The 23,154-nt window shown below is 40.8% G+C and overlaps 2 protein-coding genes across 4 annotated transcripts in view; one reads left to right on the forward strand and one right to left on the reverse strand.

Annotated features, from left to right (window-relative positions):
- The first annotated feature begins 884 nt into the window (after nt 1–884).
- Nucleotides 885–5,377, forward strand: LOC113166270 (homeobox protein DBX1-B-like). The gene is made up of 4 exons (XM_026366319.1): nt 885–1,233; nt 1,788–1,871; nt 4,681–4,883; nt 4,967–5,377. Exons 1-4 carry the CDS (start codon nt 885–887, stop codon nt 5,279–5,281), a joined length of 951 nt encoding a protein of 316 aa, XP_026222104.1. The 3' UTR covers nt 5,282–5,377.
- An 884-nt stretch (nt 5,378–6,261) lies between these two features.
- ckap5 (cytoskeleton associated protein 5) overlaps nt 6,262–23,154 on the reverse strand; it is a 28,142-nt gene continuing 11,249 nt past the window's right edge. The window contains exons 15-44 of one of the 3 annotated variants that reach the window (XM_026364942.1): nt 22,997–23,107; nt 22,451–22,543; nt 21,509–21,694; nt 21,334–21,428; nt 20,987–21,170; nt 20,409–20,548; nt 19,550–19,724; nt 18,962–19,075; nt 18,576–18,704; nt 18,292–18,486; nt 18,047–18,176; nt 17,642–17,724; nt 17,288–17,398; nt 16,518–16,640; nt 15,937–16,086; nt 15,645–15,848; nt 15,433–15,568; nt 15,117–15,310; nt 14,843–15,018; nt 11,197–11,370; nt 10,969–11,089; nt 10,681–10,860; nt 10,404–10,591; nt 10,163–10,238; nt 9,886–10,074; nt 9,616–9,753; nt 9,279–9,362; nt 8,985–9,144; nt 8,778–8,896; nt 6,262–8,197 (exon numbers count right to left, since the gene is read on the reverse strand). In XM_026364942.1, coding sequence (XP_026220727.1) covers nt 7,937–8,197; nt 8,778–8,896; nt 8,985–9,144; nt 9,279–9,362; nt 9,616–9,753; nt 9,886–10,074; nt 10,163–10,238; nt 10,404–10,591; nt 10,681–10,860; nt 10,969–11,089; nt 11,197–11,370; nt 14,843–15,018; nt 15,117–15,310; nt 15,433–15,568; nt 15,645–15,848; nt 15,937–16,086; nt 16,518–16,640; nt 17,288–17,398; nt 17,642–17,724; nt 18,047–18,176; nt 18,292–18,486; nt 18,576–18,704; nt 18,962–19,075; nt 19,550–19,724; nt 20,409–20,548; nt 20,987–21,170; nt 21,334–21,428; nt 21,509–21,694; nt 22,451–22,543; nt 22,997–23,107 — 4,419 coding nt within the window. In that variant the 3' untranslated portion in view covers nt 6,262–7,936. Of the gene's footprint in view, nt 8,201–8,777; nt 8,897–8,984; nt 9,145–9,278; nt 9,363–9,615; nt 9,754–9,885; nt 10,075–10,162; nt 10,239–10,403; nt 10,592–10,680; nt 10,861–10,968; nt 11,090–11,196; nt 11,371–14,842; nt 15,019–15,116; nt 15,311–15,432; nt 15,569–15,644; nt 15,849–15,936; nt 16,087–16,517; nt 16,641–17,287; nt 17,399–17,641; nt 17,725–18,046; nt 18,177–18,291; nt 18,487–18,575; nt 18,705–18,961; nt 19,076–19,549; nt 19,725–20,408; nt 20,549–20,986; nt 21,171–21,333; nt 21,429–21,508; nt 21,695–22,450; nt 22,544–22,996; nt 23,108–23,154 lie in introns of all 3 variants that reach the window. The other 2 variants (XM_026364941.1, XM_026364943.1) reach the window with 2 other exon arrangements.

Here is a 23,154-nt window from a genome sequence, read left to right on the forward strand (position 1 = left end):
ATGTGGGATGTGGGAAAAAACCTGCAGGGAGTTTTTTCCCCTATTAGACCAAATAAGCTATATTTAGTTCTATATTTCTATTTACGTGGCCATTATTATTATTATTATTATTATTATTATTATTATTATTATTATTATTATTATTATTATTATTATTATTATCATATATAATATACTTCTGTGTAATAAAGCAGGAGCAAACCACTGTAATGAACTAGAGTCTAAACTTCTATGGAAACTTTATTCTAAAACATTGTATTTGATCCTTCTTGATTTAAGATTTATTGTCACGGTAAACATAAATAAAGTTCAATTCTGAGAATAAATAATTCATTCAATCCTTGTTCATCTTCTTGTTACTTCTTGTCATGTGTGCACTAAGTGTCCTTTTCACCGCTGCACGCAGGAACTGATGAGGTGCGGTCCTGGATCCTGGATCCTGGATTGTGGATTCTGGGTCCTGGGTCCTGGATCCTGGATCCTGGATTGTGGATTCTGGGTCCTGGGTCCTGGATCCTGGATTGTGGATTCTGGGTCCTGGGTCCTGGGTCCTGGATCCTGGATTGTGGATTCTGGGTCCTGGGTCCTGGATCCTGGATTGTGGATTCTGGGTCCTGGGTCCTGGATCAGTCACAGGAGCTCTGACCAATCACGTTTCCAGCCTGCGTTCAAAGCTCTGGACGCGCAGAGACGGGCTGCGGGTTGAACTCGTGCGTGTGCACATGTGCGTGATGAGTGTGTGCTTGTGTAGGAGTGACTTCTTGTAGTATAAAACCTCCCCAAGAGGGCTCAGAGACTCAGAGACTCAGAGTGTGTGAAGTTCCCTCTCTGGTTTTCTCTCTTGAACAGCAGAGAAAACATTTCCTTCCTCTCGTCGGACGATGATGATGTTTCCCTGCAGCGCGCTGCCGCCTCCTTTCTACCCGGCCTTACTGCGTCCTCCTGCGGCTCTCTCCTCTCCGCTGACCCGGTCCCTCCCCTCGGGCTTCCTGGTGGAAGATCTCCTCCGGTTAAGTCAGCCTGCCGGCTACATGCACAGAACTTTCTCCTGCAGAGGTCCCGAGGACATTGTTCCGATCAGCCCACGGGCGTTAGGACGCAGCGCGGAGCGGGGTGATCTCCAGAGCTCCGGCCAGACGAGCCGCAGCAGCCCGGGGTCCCCGGAGACCTGTCCGGACTCTGCCTACCTCAAGTTCGGCGTCAGTGCCATACTGGCCCCGTCCACACGGAGCAGTGAGTGTATGAGCTGAACAGAGATGATGAGGATTTATTAGGGTTTGGTTTGGATTTTTAGCCTTATAATAATAATAATAATAATAATAATAATAATAATAATATAATGTAAGCAATATTCTGTTTTATTTTAGTGCTAAATAATATATAAATATGATATTATGTATTATAGTATAATAATAATAATAATAATAATAATAATATGTTTATATAACTACAAATGATGAATAGTACGTAACTCTAGTTTTTCTTACCAGCTCTGCACATTACTTTATTAATATTTAACACTTTAATGCTGAATAATGGACATCTACATAGACATAATGTACAACATTAGAACAGATACTGTTAGGAGCTGTAATGTTGATAAATGAATTTGAATTAGTCTCTAAAAGTGCATCAGGCAGCCTGTATTTTTAAAATGTTTCTTTTTTTAACACAGAGACTTTATTTAAACCTATGACTATAATTATTATAAGAAGAAGCTGTTCATTTACTGATTTTGTTCCATTTCTGTATTTATTGAAACACAACGTGTTATTTTTCCCCTCCAGGTCAGAGTTTTCCCACCAAGTCCTTCCCTCTGTCGTTTATTGATGGAGGCCTCCATCCTTTCACCAGGGCCGCTTATTTCACAGGTAGGTGGACTCACATAGTATTTTCCCGACCATAAGACTGACGCTGCTCAGTTTGCATGTAGTTTGGATGCAGAGTTTTTCAGGTGTCATTGGATGTTGCACTAGAATCTGAAGAGCTTGCTTCCACTGCTCTCTGCCCCTCAGAAGAGGTGCCGCTCAGCTGGGGTTCACATCATGCACCTGTAGCTATAGTAACTAGTAATAAACAGGAGCAGCTTCTAACTTCTAGTTTGGGATTCGCTTAGATTTAAATATGTGACAAACTTCACAGGTCGCTTTTTACTCTAGTTTAAGATTTGACCTAATCACAGTACATCATTTCTGGTTGTAAAGGGCGACTCTGCTCTGTGGTTTCAGCTTGAGGAGTACGTGTTTATACGTATGAATGGTATTAAACTGAACCCTGCTTCTATCTGAGAAACTCCTCTGGATGACATCATGTGGGCAGATGATGTCATCTGGTTGAGTTGAAGACTCTTGTCCCTTGTTTTAATCCTGCTTCTGTAAAACTGAATCACAGATTATATCATGTGAACTGAAAACTCGTCCTGGTGACGTCATCTGGAGGAATTTAGGGGGTGGAAAGAGAAGAATATTTTAAAAATAGATACATAAGGCACAGCGAGGTTTGAGGCTGATCATACACACATAGAAACACGACTAAAAGTAGAACCTCAGCAAACAAATAGTACTTTTTTCAAAGTAAAGTACATTCTGTACATGACTTTAACATTATGTCTGTGGCAGAAACACATTTCTTTTACTCTCTAAATAGTAGAGGATTGGAATTAAGTACTAGTACTACTCAATAATGGGTAACTTCAGTATTACTTAGACCCAGTGTGCACCTGATGGAGACGGTGAGGTCCGAGTCGGTGTGTTTAGACTGTTGTCAGCCTTTTAACATGGGAAAACCCCGGACAGCCTGGAACCAGCTCCGCCAATTTGAAGGCCTATTTAGGCAGCGCACTGACTGCTGACATTAGCACCAGTTGTCCTAATCTACAAATTAGTCCAGTTTGTCACGCTTTAAATATATTAGTGCCGTTTGTCATGGTCTAAATGTGAGGCGGGTATCTTCCCAGCTCAGGAAGTCAGTGCCTCTTCATGCGTCGTCGTTTTCCCACCAAGCCCCTCAGCCTGCCCACAAAGCTCCCACCACCGTGACCAACAGGAGGCCAAACCACACACACACACACGCGCACACACACACACACACACACACACACACACACACACACACACACACACGCACACACACACACACACACACCCCTCGAAAGCTCAAGGCTTTGGATCATAACCTGGATTATATTTGATATTTGATTTATTTATTATCTGACTGCGGGAAGAGTTTCAGGTGTGCAGCGCTGCGAACAGCCTCCAGCTCTGTGTGTCCTTTAAAGCTTGAGTGACGACTCTCTAAGAGCTCTACATTATGCTGACCTGTCTTTAATGGGCCTGTAATATACTGGCCTGTCAATGGCCTTTTCCACTCAATTCATTACAACACAATCACCTTTTTCTATGCATTTGCAGTCTATACAATCCCCCTTCATGCTTCATTAGAAGCAGTGTGAGCGGAGCTTTCGACAGCGCGTCCTATTAGCATAGACTCTGTTTCCACTGCCGGACAAATTGGGCTTTTAAACATCTGATTTCAGGCAGATCTTCTATATTGTCCACGGCAGGGACTATTATGTGCTGACGCTGGAAACAAGCAGGCCTGACACTTTTCTGAGAATCATACAGAATTGAGTTTTACCACAACACAAAAGTTTTGATTGTCTGATCATGAGAAGGAAAGAAAAATTAAGAAAGTTTTATTTATACAGCACAGTTCAATCAAGTTGTCATGATTTAATGTGCTTTATATAGGATTAGATCATTAAAAACAAAAAGTAATGATTCACAACAAAGAGTAACAGTAACACCAAGTAAGTTAGTTAAACTTGAATTATATTAACTTAGGTGGAATAGTTACTTTAAAAACTTAGTTCAGTGGAAATTAGTTTACTGTAGTTGAGAAAAGCAAGTTCAATAAATTTAAGATACAAAGTTGACTCATCGCATTTAAAATTGTTTTTCAAACTTGTCGGAACTTGTTTCAACAAACTTGTTTCAAACAAAGTCCCTTTGTATCAAATGAATATAAAGACAATATCTGAGGCTGCTGCTGTGAGTGACTTAGTTCAATTTAAAGTTATAGTTAAAGATCCTCAAAATAGGCAGTGAATTAACACAAATCTTTTATTATTATGAAAACACTGAAAATGTCATTCTTCAGGAAAGTTTGATGTTTTTCGAACTACAAAAAAGAAGACAAAGCATGCTGGGAAGTTTTCTTTCTTATTTTTATCTTATTTCTATACTTTAAATTTAAGTTCTAAGTTGAATTAATTTGTCAGTCAACAAAACATTTTTTACTTTATGTTCAGGACAAAAGAGAAATTGATTCTGCTAAATGTAAAATGTTTCACAGTGTAAAAACCTAATAAGACAAAATGAAGTGGAATAAACATATTTATCAAATTAAAAACATAAAATGCAAAAAAAAACAAAACCAAAAATGGTTCAATTACAAAACCTATGAAATGGTCATCTGTACAAGCTAATATAAAGCTTGTAACAATATGACTGTTGGTGTATTGATTCAGATAAATTGATACGATACAGAAATTCAGAATCATAAGTAAGTGAGACAGTTAGTGATCACGATCTCTGCCCACACACAGGCGGGGCAGAGAGAGTTTCTTCTGAAAGCAAAATATGAGTTGTTCAATTTCCACTCTTTGCCTTGTCCCTTCAGCCTCCTCCTCTGTGGTTCCTGTGCCAGGAACGTTTTCATGGCCCCTGACCCCCAGAGGGAAGCCCAGGAGAGGGATGCTGCGGCGGGCTGTGTTCTCAGACCTACAGAGGAAGGCCCTGGAGAGAACTTTCCAGAAGCAGAAGTACATCAGTAAACCAGACAGGAAGAAACTTGCCAGTAAACTGGGACTAAAAGACTCTCAGGTACGCCCTAGGAAAGAAGTGATCCTGCTGCTCACTTCCTGTATGTTCTGTCCTAACGTTCACTCTTTTCTGATCCTGTAAAGGTCAAGATCTGGTTTCAAAACCGCAGGATGAAATGGAGAAATTCCAAGGAGAGGGAGCTGCTGTCAACGGGGGGCTGTCGCCAGCAGACCCTCCCCACCAAAACCAATCCCCACCCAGACCTCACTGATGTGGGCAGCACCTACTGCCACAGGCTGGACAGGACTGCACCCGACAGCACAGTTCAAGTACAGCTGGACAGCCAGGAGTCACATCTGCACCACCACCACCACCACCACCATCATCACCATCCTTTGTCTCCATCAGACTCCAGCAAACAGTCGGAGTCAGACAGTGAAGAAATCACCGTGTCATAAGAATTGGAGATTCAGATTGTTGATAGGACACGAAGAAGATTTATAATTCCGAGGAAACACCAGAGCTGCCTGAATCTGTTCTGTACATACGTTCTCCTGTCGTTGCCACATCTGTGTATAGTGTTTGTTTTACTTGTAGTTCAGTTTACAGTATCTGTACATATTAAATACGCTGTACTGAGCTGTTTTAGATTTAATATTTGTAGAGTGAAATGTTTAAAACTCTAATTGTTCTTTCAATTCATTATTATATATTTTCTCAAATAAATTGAAATTCTCTTCTCCTAATGCTTCATATTACTGTAGGTGCATGATATACTTTACACATATTTATCGTGATAAAGATGGGGCTTGTTTTAACACCTGTTCCACTGCTTTAATGGGATAATATTAAAATTTACATTACTTTACATACTGCCGGAGAGATTGTGTGCTTCACACTGGGATCGTTAAAGTATTCTTTTGGATCCAAAAAGTAACTTGTACCTACAATTATTAAATAAATATTGTAAATATTTGCATTTGAAATGTACTCAAGTATGAAGCAGCAGGAAAAAAATTACTCTCAATAGCACTGAAGTACAAAACGTAAATGTACTTATTAAATAAATTAAGTTTGTACCTATAACACCTCTGGCAATGGATATATTGTTGTGTAGTGCAGTTATACTATCCATGTACGATCAACTGAAAAAAACGGGCTAGTTAATTATATGGCACAAATCTCAACAAATCAGTGGCTCCAAATAATCAAACAAATCTTCAAACATCTCATCTTAAACACTGAACTGAGTAAAGCAGGACTCAATTTTGCAAAACTGCTGTGAAGAAAATGAGCATACTCACTGATGAATTGTTTAAAAAAAGAAAAGAAAAACAAAACAAGACTTTATTGCCATGTTCCACTATGGATTATACAAGGAAAGCAGGAGAGCAACAACATTAAGACTAGAACCAACATCTGAATTAAATACAAAACCAACGTTATTTACGGTTTCCTTTATTCGACATTCGGCTACTGAACAGATGACTAGAGACAGTCATCTGAAAATAATTACTTTTTTTAAAACAGCAAGTTTATTAATGCAAACTTTATTTACATGAGAAAATTAAAACAATCACGGACTTCATGCCATGCTCTTTAAGCCTACAAACAAGAGTGACCCTCCTTCTATCCACAGTCTGGTCAATGCTTTACAGTGACGGCCATGTTGGATCTACAGTCCTGCTCCATGGCTGCTGTTAAATAAATGAAGGGAGGTGTTAATGGAGGACATTACATACAGTATGTACAGTTAGCCCACAGCACAGTCCAACACATAACTTCACCACACATCTGCATACGCCCCTGCTTGGTCTGCACTTTCTGAAAGAAGCAGCTGAGCTCACTAATGGAGGGGAAACATTCTCAGTCCTGATTGGTTGAAAAGTCCTTAAGTGCATGACTTCTCCTCCAAAATAAAAGCAGGAGCCTTAGAACATCCCCCACCAAAGGTCTTCTTTAATAAAGGAAGATTGAAAGCCTCTGACAAATGTTTACTAGAGTGTAACAGTAAAAGAGGACAGATTCCCCAAGTAACCCTCAAGCAACTGGTTAAAACAAAGAGCTTCTTTCATCAGTGTACAACAGTGGCTGTTAGAGTCACTTTGAACCGCAGCAAGGGAAGAGGAAAGAGAGGGCTGGACGTCACTGTGTAAATGCAGCTGAACTTATTTGGGGGCCCATACAATCATATAAAATGTCTGAAATTGACAGAAATCAGACACTGATTAAATTAAGTGCTGAAACGTCAAGCCCTGTTTTTAAAGGCTCAACTTGTTTATTTGCCTCATCAAACAAGTGATTAATCACTCAGTGAGTAAGAATTTTTAGGGACAGAAAGAAAAACAAGATGATGCGAATATAATACCACTAAAGTCGTGACAGGATCTGACCGAGTTCAGCCACATGGGGGCAGTCACAGGCTGCATTTACACAGTCTACAAATCCGACGTGGATCTCCATCCAAACACAGCAGCAGCTGCATTTGTATTTTTCCTGCATCCACACGAGAAGCACTTTATAACAGGCAACTTTAAAATATGTACAAGCGTATTGTGCAGTGATTCTAACACAGAGAGACAAAGAGGGCGAGTTGATGATGGAATTATAATACAGTGAATACAGGCTGGGGGGAGGAGGCAACCTGAAAGAGGTGGGGTGGGTGGACAGACTGAGAACTACATGTGACTATGTGACCTGTACACACAACGTCTAAACTCACTCCTTTCTGCCCTGATGGTTTGACACTTAAAACAAAATGACTTCATGTCAAAATAAAAGCTTCTTTCCATACGTCTGTAGTTGCTAAAAACACACTTAGATGGTTTCTGCAGAGTGTGTGTGTGGAGGCTTAAAATTCCAGCCATAGTTCAATCTGAATGTACTTAATCAGACTAGGGTAAGTTTGATTTCCCATTATAGTACAGGCACAGTGGGTGGAGTCCGCTTCAAATCTGAGTGTTTGTCTGTTGCTACCTGATTTGTTGATACAGGGGGGGTGGGCTTTAGTGCTTTCTATTTTCCATCTAGCATCTAAGAATATAAACCGAGTAAATTGCAGATTAGGAGGATGTGGGCTTTGTAGATGAGATGAGGCAGTGATGTGGAGCGCCTCACTGCCGGTTGCTCTTGATCCTCTCCAGACGTTTCTTCAGGTCGTCCAGATTGGCCGCGGGCGAGGCCGAGCGGGTGTGCGCGTGTGTTGGGGAATGAGAGTGTGCATTGTGTTCCTGCTGGTACAGCTCTCTGGACTCCTTGAGCTGAGACAGCTTACTGTGGAGCATGTCGGTGGACGACGCCACAGACGGCTTCGAGGTCAGCAGTGATGAGATAGGAGGCCGCTGCTGGGGCTCGTCCTCGCTTCCGCCGACGCCCTGCTGAGTGTGAATAGAGGAGAGGGACAGAGATGTTAGCTTTTTGTAATAGAGACATGTACAGCTGCTTCTGAAAGTTTACACTCATTTTTTTTTCTTTGTGTAGACCTCCACAGTAACTGTGAACTGAAGTAATTGTGACAGTGAAGAACCACCACAACTCTTCAGCTTAAAGCTGGTAATGTTTGAACGATCATCTCACCAACGCTCCATCAACCAGACACCGTCTGTTTGCAGTTTGCAAAACTAATGTGCACTATGAGCATTGTAGTATCCTTTTTTTTTTTTTATAAAAAGGGGAGTCATTTTTTTTATAAAGACAAATTTAAACAGGCATGGAGACAAAAGATGATGGATTCACTTTCAGTGTCAAGTGTTTTTTTTTTTGCCTGCAGTGACAGAGACACCGTGGCCATTGTGTGTAACTGAGTAAATATGAACATAGCAATTTTAGAATATTAGAAAATTAAAATACAAATAAACAGACTGGTCAGAAAGCAAAGAATGAATTGCTGAATATATCTGCCAAACACCACAGATCCACATAAATAAAAACCCACTGACTGACAAGTACACTAACCCTGGATGTGTTTTCCAGGCCTTGTCTCTGTCTCAAGATCTTGAGTCTCTCATAGTAAACAGCTGGTTTCAACTCTTCATTGCTGCTCAGACTGGAGTCCACACCGTGCTGAGGGATCACTGTAGGCAGGCAGACACACACACACAGTTACTATACACTTCCAACTTCAGTGTGACCAAAGCACACAGTGACAGCTTCCCGTTTTACCTGCTGAGGTCTGGATTCGAGCCTTGCCCTCCCTCTCAGACTCGATCATGCGGAGGCCTCGTTCCACATAGCTCTGGAAGAACTGGGACGTGTTCTTGAGGAAGGGCTCAAGGTCTGCATCAGAGTACTTCTGTTTGTATTCATACAACTCCGTCAAGCCCTGATGTGAGGACAGACACATCCAAACATGACTTATAATAAACTGTTTCTGTGTGAAGTTTTAAAACATCACACATTCATTTTAAGTTACCTTCTGCAACAAACACAATAACTAAATTTAAGAAAGCTGCTGACCTCTTTAGTGTTCTCCTTAGAGCCGATCTTCTTGAAGATTTCTGACAGGATGTCACTGACCTTTGCCTTCGACATTCGATCCTCCTGGGAACACAAGTTGCACATTTCTATTGCACATATAATCACAATACGTTCTTGACAAGGAACTGATAAAATGGTCACTTAAATAGGGGTGGAACAGTTCTGAAACACCAAAACCTCAACACACATCCACAGTCTTGCAGTTCTGTCTTCCAGAGACACCCAGCCTGTCTGAACTGTGTATCTGGAGAACCTTCACTCTTCTAGACTTTAGCCTGTTGCTTTTAATGTATTTTGTCATGCATTTCCTGCTCACCGTACGGAGACCAATCTTCTCGTTGCCTCGGTCGCTCTTGAGCCCTGACAGGTTTCCAGAGTGTTTGATCACCCGCCTGAGATGTGCCTCCAACTCTGACTCGTTACGATTTTCTATCATTGATAAGTGGTCCAGGATCTGTTTAGGAAAATCATTAACACATCAGTCAGTAACTCAATAAGTAAAACATACAACAACAGCAACAACCACCCTCTAGTATCTAAATCTATCAACTAGAATTTGAACTAAATCCAATTTAAAATGTGCTACCTTGGCCCCTGTGAGCTTGCAGAGTGTGTGTAACAGAGTTTTCAGGGTTCTGTGTGGGACGTCGCTCTTGAGCTGCTTCAGTTTCTCTTTGGGGAAAACTTTCATGAAGTTGTGGACATCTAGTAGGATTCGATCCAGGTTGATGCTGTTGATGGTCTCTGGAAGGAAGCGGATCATCCTCCACAGACACTGAACACAAAGACACAGGATGGTGAGACTGAAGCTGGGTCAGTGCTAGTAGGGATCTGTGAGGTCCTGTTGCTATTATCTTTCTTACCTTCATGACCAGTTCAGAAGACATGGGGGGACCGGCTGTGGTGACTAAACTGTCCTGAAGCAGAACCAGCAGAGCACTGCAGAGAGGCAGGAAGCAAAGTGGACAACAGGTTGACAACAATAACAACAACAACTACTACTACTACTACTTTTGGTTTGTTCTAGATTTTATTTTGTCATATACTTCAGAAGCCAAAAGCTGGCTAAGAATAATCTTAAGTTAACCGATTCTTCATACTAACCTAATCATGTTTGTCTGATCAGACTTCTCCAGGACTCTGATTACAAGCAGGTTCACTGATCTGATTAGCTGCTGTCCCTCTTCTATGTCTTCCACTCTGCCATCAAGCATCAGTGTTATCAGACCATGCATCAGGTCTTTCAGCACACCCATAGACGCCTCTCTGGCCAGGGACTCCATAGAGAACAACTGACAGAAAAAGGACATATGTTACTCCTCATCATCAGCATCCACCACACTGATGTATGACATTATTGTATGTAGGAGCAGGGACTCACAGACAGCATATTTCCTATGATGCAGCTGTACAGTTTGATGATGTCTTTCTTGTCCAGCCGGTCATCAGCCATGTGTGTGCTGTAGATGAGCCTGAGCTGCATGAAGGTAGCGATGAGGAACTGATCGATGTGTCCTGACATGACTTCTGCTTTGTCCTCCTGCCGCAGCACCTCATCAATCTGTAGGTGGACAAAACAATCTTATTGTCAAAATGGGAGTGAGCAGAGAATTGAAATCCAAGTTTCAAGACACCTCTTCATCATGGGAATCATGTGCGGTAGTTCTACCTGTGCCAGTGCCTGTATGCTGGTGTTAATGTCACCACTAGCCACCTGAGAGATCACAAAGTTGATGGTGGAGGCTGTGCTGTTGTGGAGGTCATCAAAATGAGGAGACACAGAACGTATCCTATGAACAAAAAGAAACAAGAAATATTTACCACAAAAATTACTCCTTTATTTTAATCTTTCTAAAAATGTCTTTTATTTAAACTGGGATTTGTTGCATGCATTTACTTGGGTTCAGGAATCATAATGGGCTCCAGCAGTTCGTCAAGTTTGTGCTGGACTAGGTCGGGCAGCTCACACACTCGACTCTGGTCCATCTCGATCATGTCCAGGTCTAACTGGAACTCCTTGGGGATGGAGGGGTGGGAAGACTCGCTGTGCTGGGTGTTCTGGCGAGCTTGGCTGTACAGATGAAGGGAAGGAGAGATGGTGGTGATGATGGGAAGAGAGTAGACAGTGTATTTAGTCTAGTGTACAGTGACAAAAAGCTATGTACGTGAACCTTTTGGAATCATCTTATTTATATATAAAGTTGTCTAAACATATGGTCAGATCTTCATCTAAGATACAGCTACAAACACTATTTTAACCAATATCACACAAACTGTATTACTTCTTAAAACATCACAAACATCCTGTGTAGGTTGGAAAAATATGTAAACCCCTGCAGCTATTCAATTAAAGTTTATTTGTATAGAATCTGATCATAACAGAAGTATTCTAAAGGCACTTTACAGTGTAAGTTTTAAGACCTTACAAAATATAACTGTATACAGAATTATATCAAAAACACTCAACCCCACTTGAGCAAGCACTTGGTGACAGTTGTGAGGAAAAACTTATGGCATCAAAAGTTACTGAATCAGGAGTTAGAAAACCTGGAGTCTAGTTAAACCACAGTGACAACACTGGTTAGAGCTACTTAGACATAAACCATATTTCGTATTGCATTATTGCAAAGAAATCTCAGTGTTTAAATCTTCATCTGTCCACAGTTTGACAAGAAATGGGCATGTGCTGTGTTCCCTAAAAGTTGCACTTACAAAAAAATGAATCAGTGAGGGTCAGAGTAACAAAGGCGGAAATGAATCACAGTCAGCTAAACATAGATCATGGTGCATGGTGTCCAGGGAAGAAAACCACAAATGCAGCAGGTGCTCTCCAAAATTGTGGACTGATGAAACGAAAGTAGTTTGGTATAAAATTAGTGTACAGCTCTAGGGATAAAATTTCCTAGTTTATAAAGGAATCTTCCAGGATAACATTACAGTGGTTGTTCTCCAGTTGAAGCTAAGTGGTTGAGTAAATCTAACACTTTGATCTAAGTGCTATCAGTGGTTTGAGCAGATATTACAAGGGTTCACTTACTTTCTCCACCAGCACAGACTTGTAATCTTTTCTATAAAATTGTGACATATGCTCACTACAAACTAAGTATTTCAAGAACAGATTAAACAAATCCCAAGTTACATGACTAAAATGTTAACAGCGCTTAATAAATTAATCCCTGGCAATTTTTCAGCACATTGAGTTACGTTTGACTCAGATGAAGAGCAGATCACAGAAATCCAGCTCATTCTAAAAGGTTCACGTCCCCCCCCTCCCTTCATAAAAACATATCATCAGTGCTTTCAGATCCAGTCGTGTTTGACACAAGCTTTTACTTATTGGTTTGCTAATTTACTACATGGATCACATTCAGGTTGCCATTTTGTCTACAAAAATTGACTTTTTGAAAAAGTGCCTTTAAAACCAGCATGTACCTGCTGCTGTCACCCTATACAGTCTCGCTTCACGCTCCCTACAACTCTCCGGGAAAGGCACAACTTTAACAGATATTATAATATTGAGTCATAATACCAGTAGACTGTCAAACCGAAACAACACCGATCATGCCAGTGTAGCCAAAAACAATAAATGGCATTAACGAACCTACTAGTCCTACTACAGTAAAATTACTTGACACCATTGTGGATTTGGTCAAAAATCAAACCTAACAAACTGAAAAGTGGATAATGTTGTTGTTGCTGATTTGATGCAAATGAACAAATTAAATTTAAAGTTATAATGTGTACATTCTAACACATAACTAGAATTTTCATATTTATCCACTGATCACACTTTGATTAGGCTAAGACAACAACAAAACACCTGTGTTTAGATGAAGCAAAACTATGTAAATGTGAGGAAGATAGGAGAGAAGATTATATTTAAAGCATGTGGCAAGAAGGTGCATTCAGTTTTCACATTGTCTTGTCCTGCCTAACAGTGGATCTAGTTGGCAGCATCTCAAATCTAATTAAAATATTATAATAATATTTGTGGTGCTGTTTTTCCATAAGTATATTTATACTGTAGACATGTCCACCAGTGATCAATACTATTTATATATATATATAAAAAACGAAAAAAAAAAGCAAGGTGACCCTTTACATGCTTCTTGCAGAATGTGGCACAAAACTTTGCATACTCCCACAAACCTCCATAACTACGTTAAAGTAGCTCCCGCATGGATTAAACCTACACCAGCCAGACGGGACTTTACCTACCTGCACTTATCTGTAAATAAAATGTGCACCCGACCTGTTGATGGAGGAGCCTAGATGGTCAGAACCCAACCATAAATGTATTTTGAGAACAGCACACAGAATCAAAACATGGCATCCATCCATTCCCAGGTGCACAAACTGGAAAAGAAAATTCTAATAAAAATCCTCAGTCACCTGGATTCCAGACACAAATATACACACTAGAATCCTCCTCTAGTCACACCTCTCTGCTCTCCACACACAATTAGAGATATAATCCTATGGTAAATCCAGAGTTGGACAAAAGGTTGCACCAATCCTCTGCAGGAAGCATGTTATCTTTAAGCAGTGGACAGTTAATCTCATTTAGAATAGACACAACATATGCAAATAAGACAAAAGGGTAATGATAACCAAATGGCAGAATGACATTTTTAAAATTAGTCAGGTGCTTTACCAATTACATGACAGTGAATAAGGTTAGACCCTTATTACCTACCATGTAAAGAAACATAACTAAAACTCACATGTCAGCAAACCATTCTGATCATTTGTCTCAAACAGCATTAGATCACATTCAAAGATGAGTTCTTGCAGTTAACACTGAATGGAGGGAGGACGAGTAGGAAGAGGTACTCACATCCTATACGTGCGATACATTATTCTGCTCCGGAAAGGAAGGCAGCCAGAGCAAAGAGAGGAGGAAAATCACACAGGAAGAAAGATGAAGGGTTAAGAGGCCCAACAGCCACATGCACATAATGGCTGGTTTCACAGACACCGTGGATGCAATTTTATGGGTATAATTTCCATTAAAATGGGAGGTGTATCTGTGAGAGCAACCCAACATGCAATGACTCAGTAAAAACAGGGTAAGAAAAGGAGAGATTAGTTGCCAGCAGATTTACGGCATGAATCCAACTACAGTCATAATAGTTCACAGCATGTAGAACTCTTGTGGATCAGAGACTACAGAGGTGACTGGTTGGTAGAAAGGATAACATGCTGCAGTATAGCCCAAGATGTTGGGGAAAAAATGCTTTATTACAACCCAATGCCCTCATACACCACACTGTTTGAGACTCTTTATCTGCAGCTTCTATATACACACAGAAAGAATGCAAGCAATACTTAGGCTGATGTGAAGTATTAACACAAGTGTAGGTATCAGGATTTTGTAATATTCACTTTACGAATTCTGTTGATCCATTGCATTATTTTACTAGTTTGAACTTGATGCTCATGTTCCAATATAAAATATTTGTGTTGAGCAGGTATTACTGGCCATTATCTGTTTCTACAGCAAAAGATAACATATCCTACAAACCAAATCAGAGGAGACCTACTTGAGTTTGTTGGGGTCTTCCTGTGCAGGCTTGCGGAGGAAGGTGGCATTGGGGTTAGTTGGGTGCTCTCTCTGAGACCTCTCTGGCACACTCTGCTTAGCAGCAGGAGCAGCAGGAGTCTTCTTGGCTGAACGCTTGATTCTCTCCTCTAACATGCTCATGTCTTTCTCTGACAACTAGAAAAGGGGTGGGGGGGGGCAAAGAATCATGTAAGACTGAACAGAGTAAGATTCAGATTGAGCCTTAAGACACACTGGTATGATTTCTATCTTACATTTCCTATTAGTTTGTAGACTTGGTCACCACAGACATTGTAGACAGCCACCACTGTGTTGAGGGCGGCATTGCGGACAGATGTGTCTCTGTCACCGATGTGAACGGCAATCTCCTTCAGAGACTTAGCTGGAGTTGGCTGGCATACATTCATCCCATAGCCCTCTATCAAACAACCCAACTCCTCCAGACACTCTAAGACAGAGAGGAAACCATAAGAACGTCAAAGATTCTAAATCAAAGAGGCTGCACCAATCTTGAACAAAGATTGGTGCAGCTTTAACCATTGAGTTCACTCCATGCATACGTAGACATACCAGCTCTCTGTTTGGAGTTCTTGGACTTTGTTCCATCCATCAGGAAAGGGAAGACCTTTGACGCAGGGTAAACCTTACACAGCATGGTCAGTATAGCCCGCACATCCTTGCGGACTACATCCTTTGACTCTCCAACCTGAGGAGGAGAAGAAACTGAGCAAAAGGTTTTTAAGGTGGCTTGTTTTATCATTAATAGTGTGAGGAGGGCTCACCTTGAGTATGAGGTAGGGGACGAAGGAATTGGCTTCATACTCAGTCAGGTGATAGTTCTCTCTGTTCAGCATTGCAAACAACAGCTTTAGATACTCCAGCACCTTCATCAGCACAGTGGTGTTGGTGTCAAAGAAGCGCAAGGTGAACCATTTTAGAATGAGGTCCAAACAGCTAATGGTGGCTTCACTCTCACTCTCCAGCCTCTGTGAAATACAAACGCATATACAGATCTTACCACCAAAGAAGCCCAGTCCAAAAACACAACACTGTACAAGTAAAAACAACCATTACCTCAATCATGACTCCTATGGCCTTGACGTGTCTCTGGAAGTCAAAGTGAAAGAGCTCATCCTGCAACCACTTGGCAAAGCAGGTGGACATCTGGGTTTTCAGCTGCTCCACATATTCATCTCGGGGAGTAATGAAGTTCCACTTCAAAATCTGAAAGACACAAGAAGAATTTGGATATAACTGTTGTCAATGGTATTTCTGATATGTGGTAGAAAAGTGAAGTCAAGTTACTTTCCAGTTGTGGCAATTGTCTTTTTCAGTTGTCAGTTCCAGACTGAGTTTCCCCATTTGACTACATCAAATCAACTGATATGGTCCTTTAAAATTTTCTTCAATAAATCTTACAGGGTCTCAGCACATTGTTATCCCATTTAAATACCTGACTCCAATTCCCCCTCAAATGAACTGATAAAATCCTCGATTTTAAGACTTAAGACGCAAATCTTTAGGACTGAAATATATCCTTAGTAAATTAATGAACAAGTAAATATTTTCTCTTTGTTTGACTGGGAAAAATCTGGTTTAAGCTTTAATTTTATCCGTCTACTTGTTATTCAAACTGTCCATGTATGTTGAGGTACCTTTAGTTGCTTTTCTTCTTTGATCCTCTGCTCCTTGGCATTGGGGATGAGGATGAAGATTGGTCCAGACTTATCTTCATCATCCTTCGGGCCTTTGGCTGGAGGCTTCTTAGCAGCTGCACCCTGAGAGAACGAAAGCGACGCCACACGTGTGAAAGACAGTAAAGAAACCAATGATCCTAATCTTAATCCTGTTTTTCCCATTTTTTTTTATGTGATTTAAGGAGGTGTGTGTGTACGTGACAGTAATAGTGAAACAGGACAACAACAAGTTGTTATGCTGAAGAGCTCTCAGTGAAGTTTAACACGAAAACAGAGTGTAGAAACACTGGTGTGATAACAGCCCAAAACATGAAACACAGACACTGAGAAACACATTCATGCAGTAGTGTGACCAGAAACATTCAAGTGAACATGTGACCTCTCTTCTTTTGTACTTCTTTTCTGTAAGCATGCATATACTGCACTCCGTCTTAAACTTTCAACATTTAACATGCTTAAATCAGACTTCACATCTTTATTCTTTGTGTGTGCATTTCATTCACAGTAGTATATTCAGTGGCAGTATTAGTGATTAGAGAGAGACAGGATTAGACTGGAGATTAAAGAAGCTAGACAGGGGGGCCCCCCCACTGTTGAGTGTCCACTGAGAAACTCTGTCCATGGGGGCTGCTAAAGTTGACTTTTGCTAAATAGCAGCATGTACAGCAGCTGACGTTAAAGACATTCTGGACTGAGTTTCATCACGAGGACACCTGTCACACATCTACCTGTTGACTGCCAGCAGCAGCCTTCCCTTTGCTGGGGGGCTTTTTACTAGTATTATTGTCCTTGTCCTTGGAGGGAGGGGGAGGGATGGGTTCCTCAGGAGGGGAGGGAGGCTAGGTGAATAGAAAAACCACATTGTGTTTACAGTTTGCATGATAAAATGACTAATTCAAACCAAATGCTTTGAACAGCTATGCTATTATACAGATACAGATACTCCTTATCTATTACTAAATTAAATGGGAAGTGAAATCTGGTGGCTGCAGTTCCAGTGTGGGTAACTAGGTAGTAATTATATATCGGAGCATTTCCTGTGTGCGCACTGAAACAAAAGACAGCGGTTAATCCAGACATACCTTCTTAGCAGCAACTCCTCCTCTGACTTTCTTGGCTTCGGTTTTAATGTCAACATCATCACTAGCTGGCTGAGACCTAGAGGCTGCAGGGGACAGAGATCGTCATTTTCTTCCCCCAGTGTAAGAATTTACTATATTAAGAAATTACTAAACCATATTACTATACCATATCATCATCATCACTATATCATCATCATCACACAGTCAATCTGAACATGTGTTTTCAATTTGGTTTTGGTTGTTGTTATTAGTTATTTTTCCCAAATGGGACAATGATCCAATTGTTAAAAATCAACAAATCAATCAATCAAAACCTAGACAGACTTCACATTATACATAAAACTACCACTAACTATGGTTTGAGTTTGAAAAGTTGTCTTGAAGATATTGTCATATCATACAAACCTGAAGCAGATCTACTTGGCTCTGCGGGGCCTTTTCCTCCTCCAGCTTTGACTGCTGGTGCAGCAGGCTTAGCTGGCATTACTGCTCTGGCCTTTTCCAACATGGCTACCACCTGATCCTTAGACGCAGGCTAGAAGGAGAGAAGAACGCTATGAATGAAAGCCGTTTAGGTTTAAGCACTAAAAATAACTTGATACATTTTTGATCAACACTTTTAGTGATACCACAATTTATGAGTTCAGTACTTTGAGTTTCCCAGTAGCCTTGTTCATTTTGTCGTAGCCCAGGTGCATCATGAATGTGGGAAGGGCGTCCTGAGCTTTCTTTCTCACATCTCCATTTCTGTCCTCCAAGCAGGCGTAGAGCTGGGGAATGCACAGCATCAGATCCCCAGGTACCGTCCTCATGGTGGGCAGCTTCTCTGCTAACCAGCCAAGCACCTGCATGATAATAAAATTTAAGGTAAAATGTGTCTGATCTCCATCTTGTTTATGGCCTTCTTAAACAAGACCAGTGCATCTGCCCTGACCTCCTGTCGCAGGAACGGATTCTCTCTCTTCAGCTCCTCTGACAGATCCTCCCCCTCCAACCATTCCTTCATTCCAGTCTGCTCCACCCAGGACTGCAGAGTGGTCATGGCAGCTGCCCTTACATTAGGCTGCCGAGGAATAGAGAAATGGCCACAGTCATCTGTTTACACTGATGGCTACATATTTTCTATTTATTAATGTTGCATCAGCATGTTCTACATGTTACATATATTAACATATTTTCCATGTTTATAAAGTATAACATGGTAAACTGTGAACTGAGCCCTTACAGCACTACAAACACTACAGTGCCACTGCTGTTAAATGTAGGAAACATAGGTGTACATTACTGCTGATGGTGTGTTTCTGATGTGAGTGTAGGTACCTTGCTGTCTCCTAGTACAGTGATAACAGGGATCCCCAGTGCTTTTACATGCTGTTTGAGCCCAGGTCCCATGGCTGTAGCCAGCTGCTGCAGGATTGTCAAGGTCTGCTGGACCTGCACAACAAAAACGGTCACCTGAACTTTTTCATATGCTTCTCGAGAAAAAAAACAACATCTGTATCAAAAGCCAATTCAGACCACTTTTATTCAGTATTAGGGACACTTTAATGCACTAATATTATTGTTATGCTTTTGTTTAAACATCTGTGTAGTTACAATATCGCATCAAATATTTCTGTGATCCATTTATCAAGTCTAAAACCTAAACAGCATGACTGTGTAGCAAGAAAACAAACATGACAGCTGATCTCTTAAAACTTAAAAAAATAATAATAATACAAATACAAATAAAAATAAAAGCAGCATCTGAAAATGGAAATAAAAGTGTAGTAATAATACTAGTCTCAATTGAATAAAATAAATGTCTACATGTAATGTCTTGTGATAAAGCTGTGCTGACTGAACCCCGTTTCCAGTGCAGTGACAGGATTTAGATGTTAACAGTGACAGGTCTGTTCTTTCACTAACCAGGATTTTGTTGGAATCACTAAGTCGCCCTTTTAGGGCCAGAGGCAGCTCTCCAAGGTTGACTGTGATGAACTTGGCCTCTGAGACAATGGATGCAGTCTCGTCCAGACCCTCCTTCCTGATCTTCCAGTTCTTATCCCCAATTTTGGATACAAGATCAGACGTGATCTTGTCACTTGCAGAGAGAGAACAGAGAGATGAGAAGTCAGTGTAAAAGCAAACAGCATCAACCAAGTTTCTTCCTCGTCAGTAAAGAAAGCAACACAGAACATGAAACATTTTTTTGTGGTTCAATCCAGAAATTGATCATGTATTTTATGATACCCAGTGCATGATAAGTAACCTCTGTAGTTAATTGATTCAATGCAGTCTGATACTGTAAGCAAGGTGATTGACCAGCACAGCACCTTGCTGGATGAAGTCATGTTGCATTGCAGAAAAAGTTTAACCACATCCAGAGCTGCAGAATTATGGGCTTCCTATGGTGCCAGTACCATGTGCATTCCACACTTCCTAATTCGAATAAAGACTGCATTTTGATAAAAACTTAACTCTGTGTGTGTGTGTGTGTGTGTGTGAGAGTGAGACAGAGACAGAGAGAGAGAGTGAGAGAGAGAGTGAGGTTCTCTCTACCATATTAAGGTGCAATGTTCCTGAGAATTCAAGCATTAAAATCAGTTACATATATAAAAGCAGGTTCTAGTAGACATAAGGCTGGCATAGGAGCCTGATTTCTCATTGATGATTAAGTCCTTAAAGCTAAAAATTCTAAGATGCGTGAAAGATAAAACTAAGATTTTATTTTAGTTTATATAAGCTGTCTAAGATGTTGGGTCCAACAGGGTCAATGGTTGGTTACCTGATGTCTGTTCTGGGCAGTAAGTCCATAATGTCATGTCCCCTTCCATCTTCATCCTGCTCTTCTGCTTCATCACCTTCTTCCTCCACTGCTGCCTTCTTGATGGATCTGATTGGAGCTGGTGGAGACTGGCCCTGCATCTATGGGGTGGATACACAAATTTCTTAAAGGGAGTTCCCACTGCAGGAAATTTCCCTGAGGAACAGAAACTTTCCCCAACCAGTGGGAATTTGCATATCTGTCAGGATCTTTAGAGTGTTGACTTTTGTAGATTGGTAAAGGACAGACACTAAGGCTTCTACAACTTACGTACTGATATCTTTAGAGGAACAAAAATGTCCATCGTCAGACATCACATCATATTGTTTAACATAATGTTTACAGTAGCATCTGTTGTCCGTCTCCTAAGTTGTTTTTAAAAACAGCAAAAGTGTAGTTTTCTTCAGTTTCTATTTTATACATAAGAGCTAAATTATAAAAATAGCTACCAACAGTTAATAGAAAGAAAAGCAATTACTGTCAGGATAATCGAGTGGTGAGAAGACCATTCTAACCAAATACACCCACAAAGGTCCTACCTTCTCAAACTCAGCATCTATCTGTGAAAGGAGAGCTGGCTTCTCATCTTCAAAGAACATGCGCAGAGGAGCTCCCATGTAGAGGTACATGACTCCCAGCAGTGAGATGGCTGATGTCCGAACTGCAGGGTTAGTTGCTCCCAGGGCCGTCTTCACATTGTTGATGAAAGCCTTCACATTTATACTGTTCAGAGGAACAAATCAATCATCAATTGGCTTATTAAAGACCGACTAAACCCTCACATTCAGCTAGACGTTTCTCTGCCAGAATACATAACAGAGGAGTGAGGGAGTAAAGACCGTATCCATCAAGACATGATGCATTTGAAATCAGGACTGGAAGTTACCCAGCAAAGCCAAACTCCTTCATTGCATTAGCCAGCCAGTTCAGAGTCTCTGCCTGGTTCTTGGGATTCTTCTGTGAAAACGCCGTAGACACAACCTAGCAAAATAGAAGCCTTGTAAATACATGACATTCATCCTCATGCCTATTACTCACTCTTTTGGGGAGATAATAAAAACCTGTTCTGCAGTCCACGGCAGTGAGCAGGCCTCTCCAATAGCAGTCAGTCCCTCTTTGGCGTTGCTGCCACACTTGACGTCTCCAATTTTATCCACCAAGCCATCCAAAACCATAGAGGCTGATGTCTTTGAAAACTGTCCTCTCTGAGCAATAAGAGCCACAATGTGAAGCTTCATCTGCATCACCTAGACAGACAAAGAGGAGACATTAGAATTCTACAACCCAATTCATTTTTGATAGAATATCAACTCTTCTGTACTCTTCTGCCCATAAATTGGAAATAGAAGCCTTTATTTGCCAAATGTCACATGTATATGTTACACTAAAATTGTTCGTCTGCATTTAACCCATCCCCCTTGGGGGAGCAGTGGGCAGCCACATACAGCGCAACTACAGCATCCAGGGAGCAAGCATGGAGTGTCTTGCTCAAGGACACACCTGGTGACAATGATGGGGTTTGCAGATCATGTTATCAGTTATGTTGTTTTAGCATTACTAACATGGTGTAGTTTTACATGTTAAGCTGATGTATACCTGTACTTTTTTTGTTCTGCTTTTATTGTAGCATCAGAAATAGGTTATGCCACCTCTCTCTTTTGCCAACACTCAGGATGCAGTCATTTAAAAAAAAAATAAACTTTATGCATATTTCAAATGCTCAGTGCCCTATGAGCTGTACAATGTGGCTGATCAACAGACATGTTAAGGGTGAGCTGTTGCAGATTCTAGGCATGTAGGGAATAACAATTCAAACAAAAACATAAAAAAATAAGTAAAAAATAAAAAATAAAAAAAAACATTGTCTGCTGAGCATAAGATTCAAGTGAGGGAAAGATGCAATTAAACAAAGAAGTAATTAAACTAAACTCTGAAACCTTTGAGCGAGCTAAAAATCAAACCTCAATTTCAGTGCTCTCAACTGCTGTAACTCAGACAGTTACCTGGAAGTTTGTCTCCTTCCAGCCTGGTTTCTTTGCCAGCATCCTGACTAAGGCCTGGCAGGGCATCACTGCCTTATCCATGGTCTCAACTGCCTGAAAGCAAAAATTAGTCAGTTGATTAACATTCCAGCATATTATTGTTTAACAGGTAGTAACATATGAGCCTTCAAGTATTCCACACAGAAAACTGCAAGACGCACAAAATGGAATTTACTTAAGTGCTTTAACTAAAGATGAGAGATTTTTTTGATTAGTCAGAAAATAAGAAGATATGAAATTAGAATCTGTCAGCCCACTGTGATATGTTCCAATGACTCATTTTACTCGAGCACTCATTAAGCAGGAACCTCAAATTATTCAGCATCTTTGCTTGAAAAATAAACTAAGAAGTTGCCAAGTGACTGCACTGCAAGTACAATACTACTACAAAAGGACTGTTAAAGTATGACAGGCATCACAACTTTTATGAAAACAAGTACATAAAACAAAGTTACATAATTGGTTGTGAATTCACACAGTCAAAAGGGAAAAAAAAACAGAGCATACCCTCTGGAACTCCTCCATACTAGCCAGTCTCTCCTTCCAGTTGGCTGAGTCCAGTTGCTGCAGACAAGAGGCAGGAAGGACACCAGCTGCCAGGTCCTCACACACCTCAGCCTGACATGACAACCACACACAAGTCAATCAAGTGATATTGACAAAAA

This window comes from Anabas testudineus, chromosome 6, assembly GCF_900324465.2.
Source record: "Anabas testudineus chromosome 6, fAnaTes1.2, whole genome shotgun sequence".
NCBI lineage: Eukaryota > Metazoa > Chordata > Actinopteri > Anabantiformes > Anabantidae > Anabas > Anabas testudineus.

What these genes read in the sequence shown, in the direction of transcription:
- LOC113166270 (XM_026366319.1), top strand. Translation starts at nt 885, where the DNA reads ATGATGTTTCCCTGCAGCGCGCTGCCGCCTCCTTTCTACCCGGCCTTA. An exon ending in GGCCCCGTCCACACGGAGCA is followed by an intron (nt 1,234 to 1,787) that starts GTGAGTGTATGA and finishes TTTCCCCTCCAG; the next exon opens with GTCAGAGTTTTCCCACCAAG. An exon ending in CAGGGCCGCTTATTTCACAG is followed by an intron (nt 1,872 to 4,680) that starts GTAGGTGGACTC and finishes TTGTCCCTTCAG; the next exon opens with CCTCCTCCTCTGTGGTTCCT.